At 37.7% G+C, this 20,576-nt stretch overlaps 1 protein-coding gene across 1 annotated transcript; it reads right to left on the bottom strand.

Moving 5' to 3' along the window:
• LOC105459500 (polycomb group protein Psc-like) lies at positions 1–20,555 on the bottom strand. The gene is made up of 4 exons (XM_011705599.1): positions 20,205–20,555; positions 10,053–10,193; positions 9,000–9,577; positions 1–8,322 (listed from the first exon to the last, which is right to left on the bottom strand). The coding sequence occupies exons 2-4, from the start codon at positions 10,168–10,170 to the stop codon at positions 6,379–6,381; spliced, it is 2,640 nt and encodes an 879-aa protein (XP_011703901.1). The 5' UTR covers positions 10,171–10,193; positions 20,205–20,555; the 3' UTR covers positions 1–6,378.
• Positions 20,556–20,576: the final 21 nt, after the last annotated feature.

Here is a 20,576-nt window from a genome sequence, read left to right as displayed (position 1 = left end):
TGCAAGATATTATATATTTTATTTCGTTTACCAGCAAATTCTACAACGTACAATACGATATGATTTCAGAACAGCTCTTCTGAAACAGATGGGTAAATGGGGTAGCTAATAAATACGCGCAACAATTACCGTCTTCATCCATTCGGTACCTAATTTTTCGCTTTCGTTAAATAAAATTCGACAATTTCTCTCTTGTTAACCTTGAAGATCGTATCGCACGGTATAATTCGTTTTGTCAAACACTCGAACGATCGCAACAATATTAAAGATGCATATTATACTATTCTATACGCATATACATTCACTCTCACATCATAAAAACAGATTTTCGTGCGACAATCATTTTTGTCACCAATTTTGATTTTAAGAGTTGTTAGTACCGTTTTCGGATTTTTTTTTTTTTTTTTTTGGGAATGCTTGGCCGTTTCAAGTATATAGGTGTAACAATTTAACTTGTGTGTCATACTATTACTACAATATTGTAGTATGCATATACACTGCACGTTTATGTTGCGCACATTGCTAATTAAAAACCTAATTTAATATCTCTTTTATATTTATATTAATTAATGTAAGAGTGGATAGATTTTCACACACAACACACACACACACATACTCTCACTCACTATCATATTATTTATATGAGCTCTCTCGCTACTTATACATACAAGGAAGAATAGCGACGTTGATTTATTAAACAGTGATGGATATTGATTTAAATATTGAATTATAAACATCAATTAATAGTTATTTCAATATGAATAAAAATAAAGTACTTATATTATCTAATTGTTATAAAATTTTGTTGTAATAATAATTCATAAACGTTGTCTGTATAGACAACATGCAAACAAAAAATTTTTCTCTATTTAAATAAATATTAAATAAATTTATTAAATAAGAATTAAACAACAATAAATTAACTGAAATCCAAATAAATGTTAAAAATGAACAATTGTACTAATAGAGATTTATTTGCAATATAATAATAATATAAATATATAAATTCTTTAATTTTAACACACCATAACTATCGTCTAAAGATTAATAGCTAAAACAATTTATGCAAACATAAACGAATACGCATTATCTCGCTGTGATATTTGGCATAGAATAATAATTGTTATCATTGCAGATTACATTATAATTAATACTAGACAATTCGAGCGGACAAATTCGTTCGAATACTGTATAGAATACTGTATAGAATACTGTATAATATGACGTATTTACGATAATATGATTGATAATGATAAAAATGAATTATGATGGTGAAGGTGTCTGAGATTTTTAGTTCTCGTAAACGAAGCCATTTTTCGAGCCAACACTTTCGCAATTGTGCGTCCCCGTATATATCATTTGAGATCGTCGCTATGTTAATGACGTAGATTTTCGCTTTCGATAAGACCTGTCGTATTGTTTCTTCAAGATACTTAATATGAAAAAAAGATAGAAGGTAGGATCTTATATTGATTGACGATGAATCATAACGATTTTCAAATACCTATATCTTACGTGACCGATATACACGTCCACGAGATCTCGAAAAGATGCAAAAATCTACGAATATTGACATTACTATTTACCCTGGTATAGTAATTATAATAGCTGAATGAATTGATCGTGCTACATTTTGACATCGAAAACGAGGAAACAAACGAATTTCTTACGTAGTAAAATATACCGTTTTTTTTTGTATATCGCACTACTTGCGTTTGACAGAATTTGTAAAGGTATGTTAAAAACTGCTTTATGATTATGTTGATTAAAAAAATTATTACACTTGACTATAATGTTGACATAGTTTCGGATACAGATCTAATTTTTTTCTTTCAATAGAATTTGATATCTTTCTGAAATTTGTTTCGATGTAACACCTCATATAAGATATATAATAAATGCATTCTGTTACTTAAAAACGCGATAGAAAAATAGTTTTGAGAAATCTGGGTCCCTCTTGTGTACCTATTTGTGCAGGCATGCGTGCGAGCGCGTGTATTTGAATTCGCTGTGAATGAAAGTGAGAATTAATCGTAGCTCTTTTCTTCCTGTTTGCAAAAAATGGCAGTTTTGATTTAATCCTTTCTTTCTTTTTACATTATCGAAAGCGCTCTATTGTGTCGATGACAACTAATTGACGCGATCTCATTACGGGGAATCAAAGACTGATCTAATTAACGATAACCTTGACTTTCTCTCTTTCTGACTTTTTTGCGTTTTTTAATTATCCGCTGTCGTTTCTTTTTATTTCTTACGTATTCTTATCATGTTAGTTTGCTCATTAGCATTCGTTCTGAGTTTTCTTTCGATTTTATACATCGATCCTATTTTTTCCTGATGACAAATCTAATTTTCGTTGGTGACAATGTGTGTGTCTTGTGCCTTCATTATTTCACTATCAATACTTCGCCGTTAATATTTTTCACGTCGGAAGCAGATATTCATTTGTCTACGTTATTATTGTGATAAATTTATTTAATATCAATTTTATTTGTGTTCATCACTTACATAATCTTTGTGTTTAATCTTTTATTGAATGACTTTTCCAAGAGTAAATTTGGTTTGCATTATTGATTTGACTTTTCATTGTTATTATCACTGATGTAATAAAGAGACATAAATACGTAAAAATATTATGTATTTTTAACAATAAAAAATTTGAGGAAATGTGGAAAAAATAGTTACAATTTTACTTTAAAATTTGTAGAAATAAATGACTATTTAAATTTATATTATTTGGCATTTAAATCTGTTGCTTATCATTTTCCGCTATAATTATATTAATATTTGCTAAGTCCCATTCTAATGTCGGTTTGAATATACTTGGTCACATTCATGTTTTAACACAGTTCTGTTCTGTGTATTAGAAACTACACTATTAATCGAAAGTCGCTTCATGCATTGATTTCATTCGAGTATATAGGAGCCGGTTTTCTACATATAAACGTCTCAAGTTTCCTTTACAAATGTAGTAAACCGTTACGATTTCACTGGATCAATGAACATGTCCAGGCAACAACTTAGATCTTTTTTCAATGAAAATTATATGTTTATTTGTTTACTATTCCTATCTGTTATTAATTGACTTGTGATGAATTACGCCAAAACCAAGAATATGCAATCTTTTGCAGTTTTACGGATGCTGAAACATTTCAGAGTTTGCAGCAATAAAATTCATAACTTATATGCATAATTTTTTTATAGTGAAAAATATATTTATAAAGTATCTATTTGTCGAGAAACTCTATAGCAATTCTCTAGTAGTCAAATTCAGTAAAATTAGACGATGGACGCGAAAGCATACACGTTAATTGATAAAAACTGTAAAATTTGCATTCAGCGTTTTGGCACATTGACAATAATGCAAATATGAGAAACATTGCAAAATTTCCTTCAAATGAATTGCAATATATGCTCATCTACGGTATATTATAAATTGTACTATTGGAACATTTGACAATAAATCTAGTGATTGGAAAAATTTTCTTTGTGACAAATGCCGATTTTATCTCAATCAATTCTTTAAAATATATCAAAATATATTATTATAACTGTTAAAAAACAACTTTTTAAAATATATCAAAATATGTTATTATAACTGTTAAAAAACTATCTTTCATTATCAAGCATTAGCTTCGCATAGAAGGGCTTAAAAATTACGATATAAACGATAAGGAAGAGCAACCGTTTAAGGAAATTTAAGACACTTTGAATAATTTCTTATCAAATACACATTTTTATTTTTCAAATTGTAATTATATAGTTCGTTTCGTGTGAACTTGCTATATATTTTTCAATGCACGTGTTATATTAGAGGGATCTACATCGGCTGTATTGTAAACGCGTGTGGAAGTAAAACCGGCTTTTACGAATGTTATTCCCGCATTTTATCGTTTGCTGCAGTTCGCACTTAGGAATATAGCTGTTATGCGTATAGAATATTTTTTATAATTTTCAATCAATCTCTCAATTAAGTCAAGATTAAATTTGAAAATGATGCTATATTTTGCGATTGGTCATTTCTTTCTCAAGTTTACGAGTTTTTTTATTCGAAATTATTCTGTAATTTATGATCCAGTGATTTCTTCTTCTACAATATATAACCATTTATTTAGGGTACTGGCATCTATTCTTTGTTACAATATCTCGTATTCTGTTAGATATCTATATGTGAGAGGAGTGTAGAAGCAAAACTCATATTTTTAATTTCTTCTAAATTTTTTTAATAAGACAAATATATAGATTTGGATGGTTTTGTTAATATAATCGTTTTATTTTTAATATTGATTAGAAACGCTAAACATTAGCTTCGCTACGTCATTTCTAATTCAATAGCAAAGAAAAATTAAAAATATCAACTTTGCTTCTATACATCAATATAAATGTATGCTGGGATTTATCTTAATACAGGAATTACAAAATGTACGTCGCGAATTCGTTGGAAGAATTAAATAACATTCGCTGAAAAAAGTTTTATTGTTTCCAAATGGCGTGTGGAATTTGCAATTTTTCCGCCACTTATTCCGTCAGTTTTATTTAAGGCCTACGCGCTTGTCAGTCAGAAGGCGCATTGCTTTTTTGGTCATCGCCGCACACTGGAGTGCGCGGTCATAATTCGTAACGATATTTCTACGATCTGATTTCGTAACAAATTTCTTTTTTTTTTTATAAATTTCACAAAAATGTGCTGTTATAAAAACATCTTGTCTCTCGGACAAGTCTATATATGCTACGGAGTCCCTTCAGGGAATCACAAATCACGCACACGCAATTCGTATGTGTCCGTACGAATACTGTCTACCTACCTTTTATATCTCGGCACCGCTAATTCGCCGAGCGATAAATCGATTATATATGTTTACGTTAAATGATAACTAAATTGCACTAATACATTGCACACGTTCTCGGGCGTTCTTTGGCATCTCTACAAATTATTACATATACATGTGTTTCGTTAATCGCTAAGTTCTGAGAAGGAAAAATCGCATCCGACGCGATAGGCCCGCATATATACTCGAGAAAAATGATTCATACGAGTTCGAGTCTCGAATAGATTTCCTGAGAGTAATGTGACATAAACAGTAATGTGATCGGTTTCTTCTTGAAACGGGGGATTGTTTATTATTTACATCTTTGAGAACATTCAAACAAATTGCATACTTCATAATTGTTTTTAAATATTTTAAATATTTTCAATATTTTCCCAACAAACGTTTCAAGAGTTTTCTACACACACACACACACACACACACACAATTAAATCAACAAATAAGCAGTTAAAATAATTCAACAGTAAACATACATTATAATAATACATTATAATAATACGTAAAACACAAGGAACTTTTTTGGTCAACTAAAATGCATTCCTCTTCAATGATAAGAATATTTGATAAATTGTAAACGTGATATAAGATTTTTAATAAAAATATATGTAACACAAATTCAAAAATATAGATACGCTCAGTTTGATGCTAACTTGAAGAGATCTACTCGATTATACTAAATAATAAACTTATTACAGAAATCTTTGAGCACTCGAACCCGTAGTTCACTTTCCGCGAACTCGGAGTTCTCGCACAGTTCTGAAGAAGAAACAACGGGCGATTATATTATATTTATGCTATCATTCGTTTTGCTGTTATCATTCTACTCATTTATCAACTAACATTCTCTCTCTCTCTCTCTCTCTCTCTCTCTCTCTCTCTCACACACACACGCGCGCGCGCGCGCGCTAACTATATCATCTCTATTGAATATTGGATACGGCTTCATCAAGCGTTATAGATTTTCTTGCGTGAGTCCGTTTGTCAAATCGATCCGCCAGTAAATACAGAGTATAGATTAACACAGGTAAAGTGTATAGTATTATAATAATTTGTAGTTTTGATATATGTATCTAGATAACAATAATCGACCTTTCCCTTCCTTCCCCTTCGGAAAATAAGATGTCGATGGCGGTAATTAGATCGAACGTAATACGTAATTTGTGCGCTTTACGTAGTAAAAGACATCGTTTAGTGACTGTATAGACAGCGACTGTTTATTTCAAGTAAGATAATTGAATATTATATTTGATTTTTGTCGATATAGTAGTAAAATCTTTTATCACGCACGCGTTTTAGGAAAATTTCAATTCAATTGGAGTAATAAAGTTTGCGAAATACTTAAGGTATATATATATATTTCGATCATAGAGATATAGAGATTCCATCTCTCGTGGCGCTCTAGCTCTCGATATTGAAGTTTAACGAGTGAAATGATTTATAGGGAAATAATAAATGAGAGAGGGAGAGAGAGAGAGAGAGAGAGAGAGAGAGAGAGAGAGAGAAGCAGGGAATAAGAAATTAATTATATTAATAATGATAAAAAACACGTTTATGGTTTTGGCTTCTGGACGACATTGAAGTAACTGCGTTGAAGTAACTTTTGATTACGATATTGAGAGACCACGACAGCTTGAGGGTTCGGGATGTGGCGAACGCCGAGATTGGGCTTGATTTTCATGCCGAAACCGGAGATGCGATTCTGCGGCTGTGGTATGCGGAGAGCGACCTTATTGGCGGTGGCGTTTACATTGACGGAGGCTGCCAATGCCGGCGATTCCACCACCGCTGGATTCTTTTCGACCAGGCAGTCGCTCAGGCGTGACACCGCGGCATCCGAGAGAGTTTTCAGATTCGATTCTTGCTGTCCCTTGCCGCGCTGCTGTTCCAACTCCTTGGATTTGTTGTTGCTGGCGGTGGATCGCACTGGCAACGACGGCAACAACGGCAAAGACATCGAGCATGACGATGGCGAGGAAGAAGCTGAGGAAGAGGAAGAGCAAGAGGGCGAAGATGACGAGGAGGAGGAGGAAGAAGAGGAGGAGGAGGAGGAGGTGGACGAGAAAGATGGAAGAATGGACTGACTGCCGGGAAACGTAGAAGACAGATCGAGGACGTTGTCATTGATAGTGGTGCCGGCGCTGCTGAGGTCTAACGGTTTTTCATACTTGGAAGTGATATTCGACACTATCACGCTGGTCGCGGCAAAACCAGAAGGTTTCGCGACACGTAGAGGCGTCAACGGCGGTGGTTCCTTCTTCTTCGGCGTGACAGGCGCTGCCACGACCTTGGGCGCGGCAGACGCGGATGGGACGACGGCGGCGGCGGCGGCGGCGGCGGCGGCGGGTGCGGAAACGGAAGTGAGAATGGACGTTGGCGTCTTAATGACGGACGACGCTAGTTCTTCTTTCGTGGAAATAATAGTTTTGAGCGCGTCGCGCATCTTCTTCTCCGCCAGTAAGCTACGCACGCGGTTCGCCTTGTTTTCACGTAACTGCTTCTCCAACTTATCACGACTCAGACAGTCCGCCTTGTCATTGCCACTCTGCGCGCGTTGCTTCGCCGTTTTGTCACCACCGGCCTCGTTAACGGCTACCAGGCCGAGTCGCCGCAGAATCTCTTCGTCTTTCTTCGGTCTTTCCGGTACGTCATTGCTCTTGGAAGTTTTCGAAGTCGATTCTACCATCTCCTTGTTGGTCTTCTGTTTCGCCGCGGCGCACTCCTTGGATTTAGACTCTTCGTTTTGATTGCTTATGTTCTGCGCGATACGCACAACCTCGTCGGGAATGCTGTCAATAATATCCTCGATCGTTTCCTCCGCCTCTGCCACAACGTACTCCTTGGACTTGGTCTCCTGTCGAGTTAGCGGACTCGCCGGCGATCGTTGATGGACGAGCGACTTGATCTTGTCGCGTCTAACTGCTCGCATCTGCAGCAGCTTCTCCTTCGTCGGACTATTTGCACCGCTTCCACCTCCGCTGCCACCTGTCGCCCCGGAAGTGATCCTCGGAGGACATGGCGTCAGGCGAACCTTGAACTTGAGGAGATCTTCGCGCGGCGTTGTGGTAATCTCCGCGATCACTCGCTTATTTCGCCGTTTGTGTCGCTTTCGATGCTCCAACCTTGCCATATCCTTGCTCCTCGCGCTCTCCGGTGTCGTCTGTTGACGACGATTGTTCGTTAATAATTCGGTGGTCGATGGGGGGTCCGGGGTACGCATGACAGGTGTCACCTCACATCGCGGCTTTTTCGTTTTTGTCTCTTTATCGTGGATATCGACGTTCGTCTCGAGAGCACGAGGTGGCTCCGCGCTGCGAGCTTCCGCTTCCTGCTCGCGATTGGGACTCGGCGGTGGAGTAGGTGGTCGCTGTATACTTTCCATTGCCGACGGAACATCCTCAGACGCGTCCTTGTCTTTGTATGAGGAATCTTTTGAAATCGAATCCGCCGCCTTCTCCTTTCGTATCACCCGGTAGAACAGTTTCATTGGTGTTTTCTGCAACAAACGGGCCATCGCGCCGCCTTTCATAACATATGCGCACCGCATCGGGTGGCCAAAGGCTCGGTCATAACAAACATGAGAATTTACAGTTGTTGCTATTTGACGAGTTTATTTATTTTATTTGCAAAAAATTTCGCGAGAGCATTTTCCTGCCCGAGTTAGTATTTTCGAGCGATTTATAAATCGACGATCGAACGATTGAGCGATGAGAATTGAAACGTTGCCGCTAAGATAACACAAATTGCGCGATGCTAATAGCAACGGCATGAAATTGCAATAGTCTTTAGAAGATAGAATGCTAGAAATGTTATAAAGCTAGTAAAAATGCAATGATTAAGATATCTTTAACGTTAATCCTTAAATACTAAAAGTAATGAGTTAGACGTATTAATAAAAATTTCTCTCACAAGAGAGAAGTTTTCAGACAAACTTGATATTAAATCCCAAAAATTCAAATATTGAACCAAAAAATTAAATTAAAAAATCGTATGTAATTATATCTCCTGCATCCCTTTTCTGTGAGAAAAAAAATACAGGAATAAGAGAAAAATCATTTGGATCAAATCAATCCGAATATTCGAAGGTTAATAATGTACAGACTCGATTTATACAATATCGTTTTAGTATAGAAAACGATTGATCGGCCGTTAAGTTGGTGTAAATAAACTCACCCTCTTCCAGTGAAATATGCAAGCGAGGTCTAGAAGCGTCCAAGAGGGATCGAGCGGGTACATCCTTTCTCCGTCGGAGTGTCGCGTATCTTTCTGGTACATAATTTCTATCCTATTATTGACACCGTTGATGTTCGCGTTAGCCTCCTCCCATCCTCTCTTTAGCATCAGCAGTCTCACTAGATGACGCACTGCCACGGCGGCCGGGCACTTGAGATACCTCGTGCTTCCGCCTCTACCATCACCTCCCGCCAGGACCTTGTTCCTCCTCGATGAATCGTGATTCTCCTTCGGCGTCCTGTCTTCCGTGTCGTCTAGCTCTTGCAAGCTCAGACTGATGAAATCCTCCAGGGTGAGTTCGAGAGCGCCCACGGGCGGTGTTAACGGCGGACATTGCGGATTCACCAGACGGAAGTGACGTCTACGTTCGAGCTCTGATCGGAAGAGACCGGGCACGGTGAGGTACACCAGCCGCTGGAGCTGCGTATCCGGCAGGAGCGGTGGCGACGTCGCGGCGCTACACACGGGACACGCGCGGGCGCCGCTACTCAGACGTCGAACGATGCAACCTCTGCAAACTAATGATCCGCGACCGCGATGTGAGGAAAGAATGATCACAGCGTCTCAAAATCGTGTTTCAAGATATATAATGTGAACCCGATTTGACATCACGATATTTGACAGTAATTAAAAGAATACGTTGATTTTCCGAGACTTAAAAAAAAACCGTTAAGGACCATGATTCGTGTATGTTTGTGGGACGAGCGTGATACAGAATATATAAAATTCATCTTGCAGATTAGTTGCAAGCTACAAAATATGTTCTCTCAATATAATTTGAAAAAAAAGCACATTGATCTCAAAAACTCTGAAAATAGTAATTTTGAAGAAAAATTCTTTCTGCATTATATTTGTTTTTTTATACAAGCATCAAATATAATAGAATCATGTTTTTAATAATTACTGTACTTTTTTTACAACGGCCTATAGTAATCGCCTATTAATTAACGTTAACGACAAGCAATTGAAGATTAAACTGGGCAAAATACTAACAGGAGTGCAGACATTCCACAAGAGTTGTAGCATCTATGAGGTATCCTCTGCAGAGGGGGCACACGATATGTTCGCTCAAGTCTTTGACCAATGGTTTTTCCCTCTCCTTTGCCTCCATGTTGTTAATCTGTGCTGAAACAGCTGTGCCAATCGATTGTTAATTTATCGCGAACAATACTTACAGTCGCCGATTCAGCTACGAGCTATAATTAATACATGTGTTCCATAATTACTTTTTAATCCTCAAGTTTGTTGTCCCTGATCTTATTGTTCAATATCATAATTATATTCAATCAATTTCTTATAAACAAAAATTACTTTACTTGCGATAAATAATGCAAACGGATATATATGACTGTCTTATATCTTTTCTCAACGTTCAAAGTTTTCGATATACTAATTTTACAATATATGATCTTTTGTTTTCTTTAATGAAATAGAATGGAAATTAAATATTATACATAAATTAGAAAATAGATTCTTTGAAGCGAAATTTGATAGATTTATTAGAATAGATTTATGAAACTTGAAATAGGATTTTCGATTTCGGGATAAGCTATATACGGGACATCATTGTCTATACGTGACAGCATTAAAAATCGCCACGACGACGTGACGATGACGGTGCGCATTGTTGGCGATAAGATTTGTAATAATTATAATCAGTACTGGCAGGCCGCTGCCGGTGGATTCGTGCAAATATGCGTAGGCCACGCATGCACCCGCATACGTTCGCGATGCATTCCCGTGCGTTATAGCGTCACGAGAACGCTGACGCGGCGCGGGCGTTTGCGATGTTTCGAGTTTGCTCGCGTGAACGATGAACGGCACGCGATTTTCATGCGCATCGGCGCGGACGTATGTATACGATGCTGACGTGCGTGGACGAATGTCCCTCGCGAGAGATCTCGGGGGAAATGTGCCGACGCGACGTATTGCCAACAAAACTTTAAGGTCTATCTCTTAAAGGGGATGGTTTCTCTACTCTCCTTCTCTCTCTCTCCCTCCCTCTTCTATCGCGCGCTGCGCGCATCCAAGAACCAGTGTGATACTTTCGAGCCGGTAAACACGCCGAGAGTCCGACGACCAACGACTCAGCGCGGCGGCGCGCGGCGTACAGGTGTAAGTGTGTGGTGTGTCGCTGTGTACGAGTTTCGTTCGTGCGATTCGTTTGTGCGGCCTGCTCGACATCGGTGACGAGAATAACTAAAGGCCCGTAGCTCGTAAAAGAATGCTAGAAGACACAATCGAACATTCTCTTCGGTGTAATCTATATATCATTCTTGAGAATGCTATACACTTGCGAACGATTGCGATCAACTCATGCTTTCTTTTCTTCTTTTTACTTGCTAAAGTAAAAGTTTGCCACTAGTTTCAAGATTCCTTAAATATAAAATTACCAAAATTAATTGAAAGAAAAAGAAGCAATGAAAAATAACGAAAACTTGCTCAAATCTATGTAAGAAATTATTTTCCACCAATTAATTAATTAACACAATTGATAAATTTAAAAAATATAGATAATGTTATTTTTCGTAATATTAAAAAAGTATATAAAAAGTATGTTCAAAATATTTATAATAAATGAAAATATCCAGAAATCGACATTGAACGACATACAGGGTATCCGGTAATAACCGTGAGTGGTAGAGGAAATTAAACTAAACAGAAAACTCTCTACCATTTTGCAAAATTCGCAATCATTAACAAAATATTAATTTTTAAAGATTGGCGAATAAACGCATATCCGTTCGGTCTACCGCTGAATGCAAGCGCGCGGCGAGTCGCTTACGCTGGTTTTATTCCTAATTATTTGATTTATTTCATTTAAGCCTGAATTTTGATGAATATTGAAAAATATAAAACGTCGATAAGCTTTGTGCGATTTGTTAATAATTGAAATTATTATTTTCGCGGAACAATTAATACGATGCTCGTCGTCGATTATTCAAAGTTGAGCAGATTAAACTGGTCGCTGGTTCACCACGCGTTTACATTCAGCGGTGGACCGGACAAATATGCGTTTATTTGTCACTCTTCAAAAATTAATATTTCGTTAATAAATATGCGAATTTTGTAAAATGGCAAAGGACCTTCTGTTCAGTTTAATCTGTCCCCGAGAGCTGGTGCGATTATCGGACTATTATAATCATATTCTTGTATGTATAGTGTGTAAAGATAAGATTATAAAATATAAGCATTTTATTTAAAATTATTCTCATATCATTACTAAAATTATATTATATTATGAAAGTTGAAACAATAATAAAAGTTGTGCAAACAACTATTAATTATAAGCAAAGAAAAGTGGCATAATTATATCTGATGCCTGCTTACGCGTATCAATTTCAAAGCGTATCTTTAGTTATCTGAATTAAATTGTGTATATCTATAATTATCTTTTCTATAGCTGTAATTGTTTTAAAAAGATATTAAAAATTAATGTTTATCGTTTCCTGATTTTTTTCTTGTATCTTAATATTTTAATTTATGAGACTCTGACTATACATTCTGTTTTTCATTTCGATGTAAGCATTGTCGCTATGTAACAATTCATGCACTCACGACCTTTTGTGCAAATTTAGAAATCACGATCGTTCGTGTCGATTGCTTGAAAAGTAGTTCGGTGGAATAGTAAGACGTTGTGCCAACTGGCCACTATGATGGCATAATGGTCCGCGATGGGTTAATGAACTTTCGAAAACGAAAGTCCGGTCACCACCATCACCACCACCATTACCTGTGCCCTGTTGGTACAATAACATTGGCACGTTGGACATACGAATCCGTGCGAAAGCGACTCCGGTCTGTGAATGATCCGCCAAGGCTGGATCTACGAGGGAAGGGATGAATATCTCTCCGCGCGCTCTTTCACCTCTCTACCCACGAAAGAGAGAAAGAGAGAGAGAGAGAGAGAGAGAGAATATGGGTGCCAAGTCCAGAAAACGTTCCTCGCATGCCGTGACTCGTCGGAAATCGAGTCACGTGTCATCGCTCGCGCCGGATAAACAAACGTGCGAGGTCAGACGAATTCGGATCGATCCTCGAGACTTTGGTGTTGCTTATCGCGAAAGAAACGCTCGAATAATATGCATTCTATTTTTTTTGCCACTCCAAAAAAAGCAAAAATGTTTAGTCGTGAAATTCTGGCTTCTTTGATATATCCTGATTCAACTCGAAAATATAAAAGCCTAATTGGAATCATTTCCCAACTGATTAATCAGTGCACGATACTTATACCATAATTTTCAAACAATGATAATAGATATAGATAATATTATATAAACTGAAATAATATTATATCGATCATCGAATATCGGCGATCAATATAAACGAATTTAAAAATTAACATTTTATTGCTAGATAAATTTGTCGCACTTGTCTTCGATGGCTGTCGCATTTGTACACGTATGGAAAAAGAAAAGCATACTGAGATAAGAAAAAAATGGTTGCAATTATCATATTTTAACTAAAATGTATAGTCATTTTGGGTACTATATATTTGTTTGGTAGAACTGTAAATATAATTATTATTGCTAAAATTATAGGAGTAATAATTTAAAAATGAGACTTCTAACTCATAATTATTTAACATGCAATTATATTTGCAAACACTTTTCTCTCAGTGTAAAAAATTGGTATAAAAAAAGAATAGGGCATAAAAATAATAAAAATACATATATTTACATATATGGTACGTGTTCATAATACTTATTTATATTTGCATATTCAAAATTTCTGTTTTAAATGTGCAAATATAATGTTAAATAAGAAAATTCCAGAAAATGACTCTTGCGATATCGAATAAGTTTTGTATAGAATACATTTGCGAGATATGTTGATTAAATGCACAATAAACGGAATACTTATGGGATTGATTAATTCTTTGTAAAAGATAATATTTTTAAGCAAGATCAGAAACGCCAATAACATTTTTCTCTTTGCGAAACTGCAATGTTAATATACAGATTTAACTTCGTAAAATAAAATTAATCTAATTGTAAGATAGAAATAAAAGGGATTTATGTGTGATATTATGATTATATTCTAAACATAGACACTTTTATTTATCTACGAAAAAGCTCGCAAAATGCATAACGATTTGCATTGCAATTTCTGAAAAGTTCGCCATTTCATCAAGCAATGCGAATATCGGGCAAAACAAATGTAAAAAGTATATCACCGGTATTGAATAGCTATTCACCTGCAGTAATTTTCACTTTCACGTGAAATTTCATTAAATTAAAATAGACTTTTACATTTGCGTGTGCCGATAATTGCGTTTTTCTGTTTTAATACAGCAAAGCGATATATCAAGTAAGCATATCAATTTTCTCCATTCCTATTGGTTTTATTACATCATGTCCTTGCAACGTGATAAATTAACGCGATAATTATCTACAAGAGATGTATTCACGTTACCTACACTATTTTTTTTACTCTGAAAGCTCCGATTGACTAACGCACGTAACAATGTGCACTCGATTATGACTCGTAAAGATCTAAAATTTAAGTGACGTCTAAGGTTCGAAGTCGCGAGTGTGTCCTGTCAGGTGGGACACTATGCTTTTTATTCGGGCATGAATTACCATGACCACCTACTACCGTTACTGAGCAGCGTGTTAGCTGAGCATCACCACACGACAAGTACACATCATAGCACTCCATGTCGTATATGTATACCGAATTGAAACCGCGCGGCATGTCACTCCGATTCATGTACGCATCGTTCTGTAGAGAAAGAGAGAGCGAGGGATAGATAGGGAAAGAGAGAGAGAGAGAGAGAGAGAGAAAGCGCGCGAAAGAGAGAAAAAAAAGAGTAACATGTAAAGCAGCAGCAGCAGCAGCAGCAGCAGTAGCGGCTTACCAGCAGCGTGGCAGAGGCGATCGTCGTCGTCGTCGTCGTCGTCGTCGTCGCCGTTCCAGGCGGTGGAACGTAGCGGCGGACGTGGCAACGACGGTGCGACGGCGGTGGCGGTGGCGGCGGCGGCGGTGGTGGCGGCGGTGGCAGCAACGGTGGCCGCGACCGCGGCCGCGGCGAGGAGGTGGCAACGCTGCTCCGTCTGTCGGTGTGCAACGGCGCCTCGGCCGCGGCCCCGGCCCCGGCCCCGGCCACGGCCCCGGCCCCGGCCCCGGCCACGGTACCGAGGCGTCCGATAGCGCTCGTCGCTCGTAATCGTCGCTCCCAGCCTCGGTTCTCCTTTTCGTACGAGATGACGTGCGCGAGCACGAGCGCGTCGAGTCGTCGAGTCTTTCGCGACTCCGGACAGATAAGCGACGCGTGGCGATAACGACCACGTAACATCACGTCCTCGCGCTAGCCGTCATGGCTAATGACGCAACAGTCGTGTGCATGCGTGTCGCGCACTAGTCGTAGTTGTCGCGTTGTTACGTCCCGTTGCCCGACTCGCCCGTCGTCGCGTCGACTGTCACCGATCGAGACGCGACGCGTCTGCTTCGCTTCGTTCCGATCACCGTCGCGACTCGCGCTCCGACCGCGCCGCGCGCGCGTTCCTTGTCGCTTGTCGCTACTCCGGTTCGCTGTCCTCCTCCTCCTCCTCCACCAGTCACCCACTGTTGATCGACCGGCACGAGCCGAACCGAAGGGCGCGCGCGCGCGCGCGCGCTACTCTCCATTTCCCCTCTCAGGTTTCCCACCCCGTCTGTTCTATCCACTTCCCCTTTCTCCGCGCGCGCGACTTTCGCGCGAGACCGACGCGCCGCGATGTAACGTTGCCGTGGCTACTCCGACTCGTCGCTCGTAATATGAACAATACGGCACAATTGATGACTATCGGGAGAGAGAACGAAGAAAGATCAATAAAAGAGAGAGAGAGAGAGAGCGAAAGAGAGTATAAACGTGTGTAGAGGCGATTGCGCTGATAGTGGATAATAGTCGTCATGGTGTTTCGATATCCATGCGATTAAGAGAATGACGACACCGTACGGGTAGAGAAGGCGCCTCGTATCGACCCCGCCTAAACCCCGCCTCGTTGCGGCGGAACCGCACGAGCGACGCCGAGCGTCGACGGGCGTCGGCGCCGTCGGCGGATACGCTGTTTCTTTCGGCGATTCTCGCTTCGTTTTGCTCTTATCTCATTCGCGCAGCTTTATCATGTTATCTCTCTCTCTCTCTCTCTCTTTCTCTCTCTCTTATCCATCTTCGTTTATTCCCCGCAGATCGCCGTTCTATGCATGCCTATGTTCTACGCACAGAAGCGCGTTATGTTTTCCGTGGCTTCACGATCGAGCTATCCATCTCCTTGAGAAAGGATCTCTTCAGCTCTTTCAGCTGTGAATGCTGCGATACGTCCATCGTGACGTTGTCAGAAATAATTTACAGTTTATTGTCTATACGTGATATATTATAGTATATCAAAGAAATATTGACACAAATATTGTATTGATTTAGTTTTTGTACGTTAATTATTAATATGTTTAATTAAAACAGAAAATGGAATATCAAAGATTTAACGTATGATACATCAGGCTAGCTAGGCAATCGCGTTATTAAAATGTTTGAAGAAAAATGCTCGAAATACCGATAATAAAGATCCAATGTAAGTAACAATGTAAAGCGATCAATTACATAATAACGAACATTATTAGTAACATATACAATAATTAGCAGAAACTCTGTCGCAGAGTTTGCAGTAGCATATTTTATTATATTAACGATATATATTTTAAAACTCTCGTTTCTTATGCTGCAATCTGCACATTGAATTATGACATCAGAAACGAGAAATAACGTGATTTTTTTTCTTAAATTTTTTTCATATCATTCGCGGTGCACTCATGATTATACATATTGGACGAAAATATAACTAATCTGTCTATGAGATGCATAAAATATATACACTTTGATATGTATAAATACTTAAATTCACGCGTTAAGATATTAATAACGTAAGTATTTTAATTCATGTGTGTACTCCGGCCTGCGACTATAATATATAAATGTAATAAATCATTTGTCGCGTATATGTTTTCTCGTAAGTGATACTATATTAGTTTGAAAAGAAAAATTGGTTGATCGATTTGTTTAGATTAATTTATGTTTTTCATATGTAACATTATTTTAATTGTACTAATAAATAATGAAGATGAGAAATAAATGTTCGAATAAGTGATTCATTGTCGCGAATCCTAAAAGCATATAAAAATGACGAAATTTCTTATACATGCATAAACGACACTTTTTTAAAATTTATAACAAAAACGCTTTTAAATGAGAGCTTATACAATTACGAAAATATCCTTCTATAAAGATTGTGTAAATTAATCATCCTTGTAAAATAAATGATATAAGCCTCTTGTAAATTATACACTTATATATACTTTTGTTGATTAGACCATATACATATAATTATACATTATGATTTTCGCTTCATTAAAGTGTAATAAATGTGCCTTAAATGTTTGTCTTTTTAAGCTGAATTACATAATGTATAATATACTATATCTTTTATAATAGATTTGAAAACGCACGTAAAATACCAAAATTAAAAAAAATATAAAGAATCTCTATAGCTATAGAAAGAACACAGCGTATTTTCTGACTACTCGTATCCCTCTTCTCTTTCTCTTCCCGTATTCTTTCAAACAATTAAGAATTCATCAAGAGAATGCGGCGTACATATCTATAATTGTTATACAAAAAGTTTCGCGGCATAGAAGTCAAATGGTCGTGTATAGGAACGCGTAGAAACAGAAACAGCGAGGGCTGCGTCGGATCGCGGCGATCGTGTGCGGCCGGGCGGCGTATAGATGAAAGACGGAACAGAGCACAGAGCGCGGAGAAGAAAAGAGGGGATAAAAGGGGGGACGTCGGAATAACCGCTGATCGATCGTTGCGATAGCGTCGTGGCCTCGTGGCCGGAGGTTGCCGGCCGAACGAGTCTCCGTGCACGCGCGCGCGTCGCATCGGTTGGGCGGGTCGATTCTGACCTATGGGCGTATAGACGGGAGCAACCAAGGACGTTAAAATGGCGCTTGACTCCGACGGCCGACCACGGAATCCGCCCGTCTGGCGACGCGCAGCTGCGACTCCGCCTAGCACGTGCGCGAGCAGCACGGAGCAGCGCGGCGCGGCGACGCGCAGCTTCCTCGCTTCTCGCCGCTCGCGTCTCATCTCATCTCGTCTGTTCTGTTGCCACACTTGCCACACGCATCTTCGAGGATTAGAAGAGCGACCTGTACTTACACGTTTTTTCGAAGGCGTCGAGTCCAATCAAATTACGTGATGATCGCTATCACAAATTCGAGATTGCGCGTTTGAGACTCGTGTATATGTATGTAGAAATTGGAATCGCGAATCGATATGAATACCATGTATATAAAGCCAGCTCATTCGTCGCTCAGTCATCCCTATTCCCACACAGTGCACAATTGCAATAATGATCTTTGTTTAGCGCGAAATCTGATATGCGACTTCCACATCGTGCTGAGAAAGCTATGTGTATAATATACAATCGATGCGATAATTCTAAAACTATGAATAGGCCTTTTCAATTTAATTTATTCGGGTCAGCGCAACGGTTTGCAACATTTGTGTTGATATTTACCGAGAATTAATGCAATTGGTTGATTTAATAGATGTATAATTCTAGCTCGTTATTTATGATAATAAAAAGATGCACAAGACAGATATACAGAAATCGTACTTATCTCTTGATTTATAGATGTAATTTAAGCGATTAGAAATAGGAAAAGTAACAACAGCTGATCGAAAAATAATGATCGGGAAATATCGAAGAAAGGAAACAAGGAAAAGAACGGAGAAATAGACATCCGCGGCGTTAACGATATAAACGCATCTATGTATAATACTATATACATATATATACACATCTATTATTATCAGGCATGTTTATGAATGGTTTCGTTACGTTAACTTAATAATTAGGGAGCTGAGGGAGCATAAGCTAAAGGGATACGAGACGTTTTAACTATATTATCTTATATACATATAGATACATATATATCTATGCATCCTATTTACGCTGTGTTGTACATACGTGAAGTGAGGTTAGATTAGGGCTGCGATCCGTTTCATACTGACAACGCTCTTGAATCATTATTCATCCTTGTTATTAATTGAATTGATGAATTAATGAAATTGATATTAAATAAAGACAAATAATGCTCACGAGCGCTGTGAGCGTAAATCGGATCGCACTGACCGCAGCCTAGGTTATATTTACATTTGAAAAATATGTATTACAATGAATTCATTCTTTAAAAATTAATAAAAATAATATTAGAGTTCAAAGTGATGATTTATAAATATAAAAGTTGACGATCTAAAGTATAATTAACAGAAAAAAATGATATACATATTTAAGTTTAAATGATTCTGTTGATGTTCAATATTTTCCTGTTTATAAAAGTAATTTTGTATTTTTTCTGCCTAAAAAATACGTTAGTATATTAAGTAATTCTGTATTTAAAAAAATAAATATTTAAAAAATAAAAGAATGTACTATACATATATAAATTTTTATTTCTTAAAGAATGAATTGTAACGGATATATTTTTTAAGCGTCTAACTCTTCTCTCTCTCGCGGTGGCAATAGAATGTAAATAAGATGTTACAGCACGTACCTATATATGTATATGTGTACGATAATAGTTGAACGAATGCAGCAAATTAAGAACAGTTCCTCCGGCCTCTCGCATTTGCCATTTTTATCTCTCTCTCTCTCTCTCTCTCTCTCTCTCTCTCTCTCTCTCGTTTAAATTGAGACTTTAGACTCTGTTCCCCACATTCTCCTAAATAAGTCTGTGGATTTCGTGATAAAATATTAACGATACCCCGAAAAAGCAAATGATAATATAATATATAAGAAATTATAATTTGAAATATCCAGTTTTGAAAATATTACAATAGTTAATCACTAAATTTAAAGATAGAGATTTCGGAAGTTATTTATGAATAATTTAAAGATATAAGTAGCGAGTAACTAAAAATAGTACTAAACTGTTTTGCAAGACAGATCTGCGATTACTGGTTCAATATACATATGTCATATATGTATATAATATTATTATGTTTCATATTTTATAATTTTTAAATAATTGAAATGATAATGCATATCGCAATGAAGCAATATTCGATATAACTATTTTATTACGAGTTAGAACGTTTACCTGCAAAATTGTATTCACCTGCAATGTAACTCCTGTAAGACGAGAATCGAACATTAACCTCAATAACCTCTAAAAGAGCGAATTCCTCTACAAGCTTCTATTGTATATATACTACTAGATGGCTAGCTTCCAACTGAAAAAAATGAGACAAATTTCATGCAGTGATAGTAATTTCCACTATGATTTTGTCACATAAATAAAGTAGTATACGTACGGAAGGCTGATTTCCTAGACCTTTACTCTTCGATAGGTGATGAAAATTTCTTAAGGTTATTCTTTGAATTCTCTGACAACGCAGTCATCATATGAAATTATATCAGTAATAACTTTTTGTCTCGTTAAAAGGATATCATGTTTTTGATGGAAGGAGAT

The sequence above is a fragment of the Wasmannia auropunctata genome, unplaced genomic scaffold (assembly GCF_000956235.1).
Source record: "Wasmannia auropunctata unplaced genomic scaffold, wasmannia.A_1.0 LD334186.1, whole genome shotgun sequence".
NCBI classification, from domain to species: domain Eukaryota; kingdom Metazoa; phylum Arthropoda; class Insecta; order Hymenoptera; family Formicidae; genus Wasmannia; species Wasmannia auropunctata.
The sequence above is the reverse complement of the archived record's forward strand: the minus strand, read 5'-3'. Positions and strand labels throughout refer to the sequence as shown.

Excerpts from the sequence above, each read along its gene's own strand:
- LOC105459500 (XM_011705599.1), bottom strand. The coding sequence starts at position 10,170 with ATGGAGGCAAAGGAGAGGGAAAAACCATTGGTCAAAGACTTGAGCGAA. Across the intron at positions 9,578-10,052 it reads TGTGGAATGTCTGCACTCCT|TTTGCAGAGGTTGCATCGTT; the intron begins GTTAGTATTTTG and ends GCGGATCATTAG. Across the intron at positions 8,323-8,999 it reads GCATATTTCACTGGAAGAGG|AAAACACCAATGAAACTGTT; the intron begins GTGAGTTTATTT and ends CGTTTGTTGCAG.